The sequence below is a fragment of the Lissotriton vulgaris genome, chromosome 2_1 (genome assembly GCF_964263255.1).
Source record: "Lissotriton vulgaris chromosome 2_1, aLisVul1.2, whole genome shotgun sequence".
In the NCBI taxonomy this organism is placed as follows: Eukaryota; Metazoa; Chordata; class Amphibia; order Caudata; family Salamandridae; genus Lissotriton; species Lissotriton vulgaris.
The window spans coordinates 266496517-266509197 of record NC_141687.1 but is presented as its reverse complement, the minus strand read 5'-3'; the positions used below and the strand labels follow the sequence as shown (position 1 = coordinate 266509197).

Here is a 12681-nt window from a genome sequence, read left to right as displayed (position 1 = left end):
CATTTCCGGTCACCTGAAAGACCTCCAGTGGCTCCCCATCAACAAGAGAATAACGTTCCGTCTTCTCACCCACGCACACAAGGTCCTCTACGACCTAGGACCCGAATGCCTCAACACACAACTGTCCTTCTACACACCCACCCGCCAACTACGATCATCCAACCAAGCCCTCGCCGCAATTCCGCGCATCCATAGATCCACCATGGGAGGAAGATCCTTCTCCTACTTAGCGGCCAAGACCTGGAATTCTCTCCCCACTCACCTCCGCCTTACACAGAACCACCTCTCCTTCAGAAAGCAGCTAAAAACCTGGCTATTCGATAAGTAATGCACCCACCCCCCTCTAGCGCCTTGAGACCCTCTGGGTGAGTAGTGCGCTATACAAATTCCTGAACTTGAACTTGAACACAGGAACAAAGTGGCGAAAAGTGAAGATTCCCCACTGAGAAACTTAAGAATACAGGGTATTGAGCGTTTTATAAAGGGAGAGGAGAGGTTAAGAAGTCGAGCTCCATTCCGGATTTAATTACTTGTCTACATGTCAGTGGCAATACCAACGAAGATAGAAAAGTAGATAGAAATCATCCTGAAATAATTATCAAGAATATTCAGTTTCTGAGGGAGTTAGTGTTAAATATTCCCTGCCGGCCCTGGCCAATGAGGCAGAAGCTGAAGGTTTTCAGGTAGGCCATCCAAATCTATTTCGGAATTATAAAATAATCTAGTATGTTAAAACATATGAAGGAATTATATTTTATTGTTTTCAAGAGATAATTACCGTTTTTTTTGTAAGTTCATCCGTATTTCCCAAAAAAAGATTAAACAGATCATTTGTTAATTTAACCCCTTCCATGCTGATGACGAACCCCAGCCGTCATGCACTACGGTGCTCGTGTGCTGATGACGGCTGGGGTTCGTCACGGCCCGCCCCTGTTCGTGTTGTTTACAGCACACCAGGGGAATCGCGGCCGCATGGAAGGGGTTAAACATTCTTAACAAAATTGTTTATTTAAAAAGACATGCGTTGTAGTATATTTGGGTAAAGTGGCAATAAATCATTTTTCGTGGTTAAGGAAGTCGTGGCTAAGAATGTAGTGGTTTGTATTTGTTCGTGGTTTAGCCGTCGTGGTTTAGGCATTCGGTCTTTGAGAAGTAGTTGTTTAATCATATATCCGTTTGGAAGACATCCTCAAAGCAGCTGACTGGTCTTCCGATTCTATGTTTAAAGTTTTTTTATTATAAACCTATTTCCCATGTTTCTGATGCTGTGATTGATGAGCTTTGAAACAGCCTCCAGTCCTGCTATAGAATACAACATTTTACAGCTATCGCGACAAGAATTTTAGATTCTATTAAGGACATGGAGGTGACGATTATCCCACCCGTTGGGACAGTTTATTCAACTGTTAAAGTTGTTTGATATTATATTGTTCTAACAACGTTATATGCCCACTCGAAGAGAAATAAAGTTGTGGTTTCCCTTTCTCAACCTTGTTTTCTGTTCTAGGAAATGATTCCAACAAGGGTTGATTGGCTACTCTGGATGGAGATACTTTGCCTTCGAGACAGAAGCAGATGACTTTGTTTGCTGTGGATTATTCTCAGTTGAGAATTCATAAAGGAACTGTTCATCTCTCCGTTGAGAGTTTAACCCCTTGGCTGCGGGGCACATTCCACTGCTGTGCTGGGGGAGGGTGGGCGCGCACAGCGCCCCGGTGCTCATGACGAGCTCAGCTCGTCATGAGCCACGGTTCTCGTGTGCTCATGACGAGCTGAGCTCGGCACGACCACACCCGTTTAATGGAACGCTCAGCACAGCAGGGGAATTAGCCCCGCGTGTGAGCGTTCCAACGGTCATGACGAGCTCAGCTCGTCATGAGCACACGGGAACCGTGACTCATGACGAGCTGAGCTCGTCATGAGCATGGGAGGGGTTAAGACTTTGTTTTGAATTGTTCTTATTGGACCGAATTCGCGCAAAGAAAGAGAAAGCCAGCTTGGTGTCTCTCTACTATGTATACTTCATGATGCAGTGATTGGCTGTGGTAAAGAAGGCGTGGTTCAAAGCCTCATGGGTATTGATGTTTTTTATTATTGTAGTTTTACTTTCATTGGCTGCTGTGTTAGCAGTAAAGAAATTGAGTAAGCATAATCCTCGCCTCCGTGTCCTTAATAGAATCTAAAATTCTTGTTGCGATAGCTGGAAAATGTTGTACTCTTCTCCATTATCCTGGGACTAATACCCGGTTATTGCTGTGCACCTTGGTACTGTTGTTACCCTCCTTCTGTAACTGGCGCTCACAGGCAGAGTTGCTGAAGCTTCAAAATATGTGGAGCGGCTTCTCCACTGCACAGCCGGTGCGCTCTTCACTGTGAGCAGCGTAACCTCTGACCTCTCTGCTAGCACGGCTGGTATGATACGCTGCACAGCACCAGCAAGTGGGGAGTTTGATTGCAGGATGTCTGAGGATCAAGGAACGCAGTGTGCTTCTATCTCTCACTATCAAGTTTATAAAATATGGGAGTCTTTTCGAGAACTGATAGTGTTTTTTTCCAAAAGAAAGAAAATGTTTTCAGCTCAAAAGTAGTGAGATGCAAGAGTGTTTTCCCAAAAATCTTGTTCTCGTGTTTAATTTTTTATTGCTCTATTTATTGACATTGGACACACCTGCCTCGCCCTTCTAATTCTCGTCTCGCGCGGCTGAGGCCTGCTGATAGCTGCACCAAACCTGGCTACCTGAACATCAGACCAGAGGGTGCTCTGCCCGTGACCTAGTGCGCTCTGCACCATGAACTAATAGTGTTTCCCAAGTTCTAACCATCAGCGCATGCCCCCTGTTCACCTATAGGGGGCGCCGGCCTCTCTGTGACTGTCTAGGATTGGACAGCTCCATCAATGTTCAGCTGTTAACTGACGGGCCAGTGCAGCTAAGGGCTCTGCTCTGAAAACACGAGCCCTTTTCTTAACTGCTATAAAGTCACTGACGATTGTTTTAGTGTGTTTTAAAACCCACACCATGTGATAGAGGCCTGAAACCTCTTTAAACTGGGCTCTGGAAGAGCCCTTCGATGTAGAACATGTAGAGTCCTGTACAAAGGTAGTACATAAGTTTGTTATAATATTTTTGTTCACTTGAATAGTGTGCTTGGATAATGAATATGCACTTTTTATTTGTATAATCAAGGGCACAGATTGGACTAATTCAAGTCAAGTCAAGTCAGGGAATTTATATAGCGCACTACATACCCAGAGGGTCTCAAGGCGCTTAGAAAGGGGAGGAGGATTACTTGTCAAATATCCACGTTTTAAGTTGCTTTCGCGGGGAGTGAGTTCCATGTTTTAGCAGCCAGGTATGAGAAGGATCTGCCTCCCATGGTGGTCTTGTTGATGCGAGGTACAGTGGCGAGGGCTTGGCTGGAAGAGCGTAGTTGGCGGGAGGGGGTGTAGAAGGACAGTCGTGAGTTGAGGCATTCTGGTCCGATGTCGTAGAGTGATTTGTGTGCGTGGGTTAGCAGTCGGAAAGTGATTCTCTTATTGACGGGTAGCCAGTGGAGGTCTTTAAGGTGACCAGAGATGTGTTCGTTGCGTGGGATGTCTAATATGATCCTGGCTGAGGCGTTTTGGATTCGTTGGAGTTTCTTCTGGAGTTTGGCGGTAGTGCCTGCGTAGAGGGTGTTTCCGTAGTCCAGTCGGCTCGTGACCAGAGCATGGGTGACTGTTTTCCTTGTTTCGGTGGGGATCCAGCGAAATGTTTTTCTGAGCATGCGAAGAATGTTGAAGCAGGAAGAGGATACGGCGCTGACTTGTCTGTTCATTGAGAGTGAAGAATCCAGGATGATGCCTAGGTTCCGTGCGTGGTCTGTCGGGATGGGTGCTTTTCCGAGGGCGTCCGGCCACCAGGAGTCGTCCCATGCAGAGGGGGAGGTACCTAAGATGAGGACTTCTGTTTTGTCTGAGTTCAGTTTCAGACGGCTTTGTTTCATCCATTCGGCAACTTCTTTCATTCCTTCGTGTAGGTTAGTCTTGGCGGTGCTGGGGTCATTGGTGAGAGAAAGGATTAGTTGAGTGTCATCCGCGTAAGAGATGATGTTGAGGTTGTGTTGGCGGGCGATGGCCGCGAGGGGGCTCATGTATACGTTGAAGAGGGTGGGGCTGAGTGAGGATCCTTGTGGTACGCCACAGATGACTTCAGTGGCCTCGGACTTGAATGGTGGGAGGCGGACTCTCTGGGTTCTTCCGGTGAGGAACGAGGTGATCCATTCAAGTGCTTTTCCTTGGATTCCGATGTTATTGAGGCGTTGTAAAAGGGTGCTGTGGCAGACTGTGTCGAATGCTGCAGAGAGGTCGAGGAGGATGAGGGCGACTGTGTCTCCATTGTCCAGTAGAGTTCGAATGTCGTCTGTTGCTGCGATGAGGGCGGTCTCAGTGCTGTGTTTTGCTCGGAAGCCGGATTGTGAGGAGTCGAGGGATTTGTTGGCTTCGAGGAAGGCGGCGAGCTGGTTGTTGACAGCTTTCTCGATAACTTTGGCCGGGAATGGAAGGAGCGAGATGGGGCGGTAATTTTTGAGTTCGGTGGGGTCCGCTGTGGGTTTTTTCAGAAGGGCGGTGAGTTCAGCGTGTTTCCAGTCTTCGGGGAAGGTGGCGGAGTTGAAGGAGCAGTTGATGACGTCTCGGAGGTAACCTTGCAGCAAAAAGGCCTCATGGTTCAACGATGATCTTAAGAAGTCCAAGAAACTCTGCCGCTCCCTTGAAAAGGCCTGGAAAAAAGACCCAACCACTAGCACCAAGGAAGCCTTCAAAAACGCCACCCGCACTCACCACCAACTAATCCGTAAGGCCAAGAAAACAGCATTCAAGGATCGACTTGACAACAACGCCCACAACAGCAAGGAACTTTTCAACATCGTCAAGGAATTTTCCAATCCCTCGGCCAACTCCAACGACATCACCCCCTCTCAAGCCCTCTGCGACTCCCTAGCCTCATTCTTCCACAACAAGATTGCAGACATCCACAACAGCTTCGACAACCAACCCGGAAACCAACCCACTCTACCATTTGCTGAACATTCTCCCCCCGTGAACACCCTTAACGACTGGAACCCAATCTCCACTGAGGACACAGGCCTTTAAGAACCAGAAAACAAAGTTAAAAAAATAGGATTGAACACATATCGTAGATTGACAGCTCAAAGGATGGTAGTGGAAGGGAAGAGAGGATATTTCACTATGTCATGAATGTGGCTCAGATGGTTACTGGGCGCTTTAGCTGAGCATGTGCTTCCTTCAGTGTGTTACGGTTAGACTCACACAGACGGTCAATTGCACTGATGACAGTCTCTCATTGTGACCTTACCAGGCTATCCTCTTACATGGCGTATTTAGGAAAGTAAGATCTGCTTTTATGGTTACCCCCACTTTTTGCTGGTGTCTGTATTTTTTTTGATTAGTCTGATTGGGAGCTTGGTAATCAGGACCCCAGTCACTGTGCTTCTCCTTTAAATTGACTATGTTAAGTACATCTGTACCCCCACAATTGTCTACTGGTGTACCCTTATAAGCTCTTAGTATATTGCACTGAGGTACCCAGGGCATAAGTACACCAGGGGTCTTCCATGGGCTGTAGCATGCATTGTGCCACCCATGAGAGACCACTCAAACTACTATTACTACAGGCCTCCTATTGCAGCCAGAGTACGTTGGTGCTAGCAGCTTTTATGACAGATAAAGGTGTTCTTATATCTGAGATCACTACACTTAAAACCTATTTTCAACACTGAAGGCAGGGTGCTGGATTATAAGTGTGAGGGTGCCCCTGCATGAATAGGAAGCCTCTACAAACCCTGGAGTTGATTCTCAAGGCTTTGTAAGTGCGGCCAGCCATTTTGATACATATAGCGGCCATCCGCCATTTCGCAATGGGTAACTATATAGTGGCTGTGCCAAACCTGGGCATGTTTGCTTTCAAACATGTTGGAATCATAACCCAACAACGTTACCAGTGTTGGAGGTATGATTCCATGCTCTGGGGGGCTCTTTTGGTAACATCCTCTCAGGGTCTGCCAGCAAGCTTGTACTGCTGCCGACCCCAGACACGATTCTGCGCTCTTCCTGCTGAGCTGAGCTCAAGCAGGGGAAGGTAGACCAATAGGTTTCCGGTCACAGGGAGGTGTGACCAACTCAACGGTACCCAAAGTAACCTCCCTGGGGTGAAGGAGTCACTCCCCTGCATCTGCAAGCATTGCAACGAAGCTGACCGGTATGATGCTCCTGATGTCCCATGGACTTCATAAGGCTCAGTTACACAGGTGGTGGTTCGGCAACTCCCTCAAGGCCTGACCTGTCCTCTCAGCATGTTTGAGGCTAGTCTCCCTCATCAGAACCAATGGGACCGAACCCCTTTGCACTGCAGATCTGCAGACCACCCCCCTTCAGCGCCTTGAGACCCTCACCAGTGAGTAATGCGCTTACAATTCCCCTTATTGATTGATTGCGTCGACTTGCTGTCGCCAAGGCTTGCTGGCTCTGCACTCCAGAGATCTTTGGGCCACAGGAAGCTCCAGCATCTCTTCCTGTAAAGATCAGCATCCTCATTGCATCGTCTGCACTGTGCGCGTTCCTCTTTGGTGAGCTGCTCAAGTTCCTCTTGCAACTCCTATGCCTTTGTTCTGTGGATCCTCTTGACGGCCTTCTCATGCTCAAGTATGCTCCCCTGCTTGCTCTGGGACTGCGCTGACTCTCTTACTTGTGGTGAATACGTTGGAACACCTTGCTCCTGCTTCACTTTCCACACATGTTGCAGTTGGTGCTCCAGCCCGACCCCCTGGTTCTTGACTTCCGACGTGGGAAAGCTTGTGCATGGCTCCTGTTCTTCCTCAACATCACCTGGTCCCCACAGCAGCAGCAACAAGGTCACTGTCAACTCTCCTGAACATCCGACATCAGTGGGCATTGCTCTTCCGTATTGCCTGGTCACTTCCGATTGGCACAGACTCTGTCCCTACTGCTTGAAGGTTCTCCTCTTCAAGAATCCAACCTTGCATTTCACCAGACTGACAAAATCTTCTCCAGCAGCATCTTTCCTGATGTCCTCCATTGTGTCTACTGCGGTTTTCGACGTCACTTCGCACCTATGCTCCTACCTATCAGTCGGGAAGGTATCCTGATTCCTGGGGTTTCCATGGGTGTGGTGACTCTCCAACCTTCTGTCTTCCACGGTGTTCCTTCAGGGTCCACTGGGAAGGGTCCTTCCTCTCCAAAACTGCATCTGTGACTTTCCTGTCTGCTTCTATTGGACATGCAGCTGTGTTTCCACTCTGCACAAAGCCTCCTCCGGGTTTCTGGGTAATTACCTTGGGTGGTTTCTTGTGTCCCCAGCTCCTCTGAGTATCCTGGTACAAGTCTCTACTTCGGTCGCAGTTCACATTCCTCTTTTTTAGTACATGGTTTAGTCTACCCCTGAAGACCACTGTGTTTTGTGCTTACTTACCTGTTACAATTGAAGTAATGTTGTGTATTTGTGTTTATATTTCCATGTAGGAGATATACCAATGCATTAGTGAGTGTTATGTAATAAATAGACATATTTATATTTACACTGTGTGGTTCTTTTTCGTTTAACCTACACTACATGATTAGATCTAGTAAAACAAGCTGCTCAATGCTCCTTCTGTATAGGCCTGATGGTTGCTCTCCACAGCTACCACTTAAGAGAGCTTTCTATGGTTGTCTAAGACTACTAAAATCACCATATGGGTCGCCTGGATTAGTGCAAGGTGCTTCACTTAAATAAGTGTGCACCATATACTAAGCCAGCCTCCTACAGCACCCTTAGTCAGGCTGCCGATCTCAGCTGTTCTGAGCTGGTTCAGTTACCTTTCTAAGTCTAACTCTGAGAGTCAGGCTGAAATGAACAGTAAAGACTGCAGGGATAGCTGCAGTAATTATGGTAGACTCCCTCTCAGCTTCTGCACATCTATGTTCCACGTAAGCCAAGTCCTCAGGCCCGTAGTTCGCATTTGCCCATTAACCCATGTCCAATACCTATCTGAGCCAGGCTGTTTAGACTGGCTGTACAGACTGAAGTGATACTGTGCTCCATATGAGCTCCGTCAAGTTCATACCTTACATAACCACTTTAGAACGTCACAAAATTTACTTTGTAAACCAAATGGGAGAAAAAGGTATTACGCATATCTTTTTACTTGCTCTTGACACTGTACCTCTCAAAGTGTCACATATATGTAAATGTCACACATAGGCACTCCAAGTTTGGAAATGTTACACAAAAGCTGCCTTAAAACTTGGTCTTCTAAGAGTTTCTGGTTACTCCAAAGGGTGTACTTTCTGATATTTACATGTTTCCCTTGTCTTCATTGCTTGAGTTTGCTCACTTGAAAGTGTGACTGATAGTCGTTAAGAGTCACTCATAATTGCACTGAAATTATTAAAATGTCACACATAAGCAATCTGAAACCTTGGCAGCTATACTTAGGTGTGTAAGATTCAAATAATAGTATGGGGCCTCAGGTTTCCAATAAAAACATTTGTAAACTGACAAGAGGCCGTGCTACTTTCTCTGGCTGAAGAGCGGGCCATATACTAAAGCGTTTGCCTCCAGTGGTGTCCCCATAGGTCAGGGTGGCCAGGCATCCTGGATTTGCCGGTATAGTCCCAGTTTTTCGCCAGCTGTATCAGCAGATTTTGGTAAATTTAGCTCATGTCTTCGTTTTTAACGAAGGTTGACTGAAAAAGGTGGGAGGTGCCTTTTTATATTTGGCTAATCCGGCATCGTTTAGTTAGTTATCAGCTGTTATAAAGAAAAAGCAATTTAATTAACAGACATTCTACGGACTTTAAAAATTGCATTCTATTTATGTTCATGCTGCGTCTTCTGTAATTCTCTGCTGAGGAGCACTGTCATTCCGTGTACTCCGGTGAAATAAAATTGTTGTCCTATTTTCTCTAAATGTGCCGGATTTTGGCTTTAGAACACGCGCCGCTTGTTGTTGACCGATTTTGTATGCGGTAGGCTTTTGATTAATGCTGTCTTGACTGGCGCAGCCTGATTGGATGGGAGTTAAAGTATGTTATTGATTGGTTCTGCCTGTCGTAGGAGAAAGGGAATTGGCCATTTACCAATTGTGATTGGGGGAGAGCCCTGGATCGGCTGGCGATTGAAAATGCCTGTGGGTGGGTCTCCTGCCTGCCTCCCGATCGGGTGATTCGCACGCGGCTTGTTGTGGTGGTTCTTGATGTTTGAGCTTGCAGTCTTTCGGACATTAACAACTGAGCATGGCTACACACTCACTGCAGGGATGCTGCGTATGCGCGGAACAAGCCCCCAAGTATCGGTGTCCCGGGTGCCGTCTACGATAGTGAGTACTATGGGGTTTTTAAACGCATCACGAAACATGGGGATGTCAGGGAGAAAGTGCCCACTGTCACATTGAAAGTGGGCATAGTCACAGTTGTGTGGAGTGCATGGGGATTGCTGAACACAGCCGAAAGGGTGTGAGGGGCGGGCACACGTGCGGATACAGAACAGTAGTAAAGCTGTTTAAATATGTAAAGTTTGCACCGACATTCGTCCGAGCTGGCTTAATTACTTTCCAGGCATCTTCAACAGACTGATTTCTGAAACTTGCTGTGTTGTGTTTTTGTTGTTGTTTTCTTGCATTCTTGGACTTGTCCCGTTTATCCCATTATAAAGTCCCAGGGGGCAATGGTAAAACCTCCTCGACTGTATGAGATACACCCTCGTGCACATGGGATACTTGGGAGCTCCGAGTCCTAAGTCCTTTTCAATGTAATAAATCTACGAAGCTCCCTGACTGGTTTTATTGATCTGTTAAATGACTTGGAGTCCCAGTCATTTAACAGATAAATAATGCCAGAGTACGGAGCCATTTCATACCTGTGTTCTTTCTTATTTCTTGACCTACATCAGACCAGTCAACCATTGAAACATCTCCACAATATTTTGCTTAATCAGCTTCTAGGAGGTAGGACATATGTTGCACTCGTATTGTGCAAATCTGAAAACTTGGTAAAAGAGGTTATTTGGAGGACTGCAAAATGTGGTAATTAACTGGGGCAAATATATTCCCAAAACTTTACCTGTAAGCCAAATCTTTTTTTTTTTTTTTTTTTTTTTGCACTGAAAACTAAGATTAAAGGGAATTCCAGGAGAGAGCTGTCTAAATATTCCATTTATTTCGGGGCTTGATAGTTAATGGGTACCAGGTGACTTCATTTCACTACGAACACCTGGCTCCATTACGTTTACAAATCTTTGTTTTTAATTTCTGTTAGTACTATTAATTCAGCTGAATGAACGAATACAGCAAATCTCAGAATCCAGTAGGTGCTTAATTGAAAGCTCAGACCTGGAAAACGCTATCGATAATAAAATGGAGCCCTCTGATAATCTAAAACCCCAAAGCAAGCTCTAACTCTCACAGTGCTATGGTGTGTCATAAGCAGGGCCACTAGAATTCTATGTCAGGACAGGAGGCTCCGATTATGCTTAGTCTCATTTCTTTACTGACACATAGCAGCCAATCACATTACAGTAAAGAAAAAACAGAAAATACGTCATCATGAACTCAGGGCAACCATAGAGTACACCCATAGTATATAAACAGTCTCAGAGGTAACCACTTCCTCTTTCTTTGCTGCTCCGCAGCCAGTTAAGTGCAAACTTGTTTTCTATTACTGCTTAAACTTGTATTGTATGTTATATTCATACCGCTTTGTGCGCGCTGTGTGCTTTTGCTTCGGCGCTTCTTTGACGCTCTTGCTGCCGTCTTGGTCGTCTCTCGTTTAACTCGGCCGGCGCGTCGGTGGGAGCGTGTGTCACCTCCCGGGGTCGGGCACTTGCTGCAGGTTGTCCCGTATTTTGGTGGAGGGAGTTGGGGACTGTCCTGCCTCGCGCACGTTCAGCGCGAGCAGGCTCTTTAGCTGTCGGGCGAGCCGTGTGTCTGCGCATGCGCGACCTTTGTCCCTAAGGGTTTTTCCTCGCGCAGCTGTGTTTCTGTCAACACAGCGCCGGCTCTTTGAACGCGTCTTTGACGTATAAGCCCACTGCCTGTCAGCTTGTCCCGTTTTCGACGCCGGAGCTTGGAAAAAGGTCCCGGTTGTGATTTTGCATAGGCTTTGCCTAGAGTGGTTATTTTTTGGTCGGCAAGCCTCCCTCCACGCTCTATATCTTGGTTTCTACGCAGTATTTTCCTGCTTCACTTGCTGACTGTGAGGTTTTTTCACTCCCTCAGACTGTGTCACTGACATACCAGATTCCTTGTCACCTGGTGGGCGGATTTTCTACACTTCCAGTGTATCATGAGTGGCTCCTATCATTTTGAGGAGGAAGGTGACTTTGAGGAGGAGGGGTCTGACTTTTTTGAACAGGACCTGGTTGAGGCACTGGGCAAAGGGGTACAACTCTCTATGAACAGGGCGATGGCTCGCGCCATTACACCTCTGAAGCGCCATTTGACGCATTATGCGCAACAGCAAGGTTGGCTTCCCTCCATGAAGTCCTCATCTCCTGGTAATCCCCATTCTTCGGACTTTCGCAAGTTGGCTCGGTCATTGTCTTCTACATCCAAGGCTGTCCCTGTTCTGGTGGAGAGCGATGACCATGATGCTTCTTCCTCCTCGTCGGAGGTCTTACCTCCTCCTCCCAAGAAACGTAAATGCAAAGAACATTTTGTGGACGCATCCTCTCGGCCTCCTATTTTAACTTTTGAGCCCGAGGATATTGTCCACCCGAATTCTTCCGCCTGGCTTCCTTCCCCGGCTGTAGCTGAGTATGTTCAGCAGTATATCAGGCACCCTTTTGACAAAGACGTACGTGCACGTCTTCGATCAGAGTGTCCGCGGCCAGATTTGGCGGACAAACTGGCGGACACGCCGGAGGTCGACCCTACCATTTTGCAATACATGACAAAATTCTCTAAGGACCCCAAAAAGGGTCTGGACCGTTCCTGGCGGGCTTGTCAGGATAAGGTTTTGGACCTCTTAGGTCCTCTCACAAAGATGTTGGATCTGGGCTTCCGTGCCAAAGAAGCGTCTTCCACTGTCAATCCTGACGAGCTCATTCAATGGGCACAGCGAGCCGTCTGCTTTTTAGGGAACGCCAACTGTGCCCTCTCAAGTGAACGTCGGCGTTCTATTCTTCTGAAGCTGGACCCGAAATTGTCTGACCTTTCTTCCTCGGAGGCAGGGGCTGCTGCCCAGGGTCTTCTTTTTGGTCAATCCTTTTTAAAAGAGCTCACCCAGTTTGTCACCACTTTTAGTAGTATTGATAAAGCACAGGCCACTTTAAAGCGGGCCATGCGTCTGGTTTTTAACAAGGCCGGTCGAAACTGGGGACGCTCGTCCGGCCGTGGTCAAAACCAATCCACTCAACGTGGGTACCAGTCCCATAAGGGAGGCCAACAGGACTCCGGTTATGCCCAGCGGTCTAACTTCTACCCTTCCAGGAAAGGACGTGGGCAGTTCAAGAAAGGAGGTTCAGGTGGCTACTCCGGCGGACGTCAAGATTCCGCCGCTTCAGGTGAGACTTCTTCCTGCATGCAGTGTTGTTCTGGGGGGCAGGATCCGCCATTTTCTAGACAATTGGCGCGCAATCTCAGGCGATGCTTGGGTGCTGGAAACAGTTCAGGGATTCAAAATAGAAT

At 47.2% G+C, this 12681-nt stretch overlaps 1 protein-coding gene across 1 annotated transcript in view; it reads left to right on the top strand.

Annotated features, from left to right (window-relative positions):
* Window positions 1–9111: 9111 nt before the first annotated feature.
* The window catches only part of ZNHIT3 (zinc finger HIT-type containing 3), a 58684-nt gene continuing 55114 nt past the window's right edge, over window positions 9112–12681 (top strand). Inside the window, exon 1 of the mRNA XM_086954912.1 lies at window positions 9112–9375. Coding sequence (XP_086811038.1) covers window positions 9293–9375 — 83 coding nt within the window. The 5' untranslated portion in view covers window positions 9112–9292. The remainder of the gene's footprint in view (window positions 9376–12681) is intronic.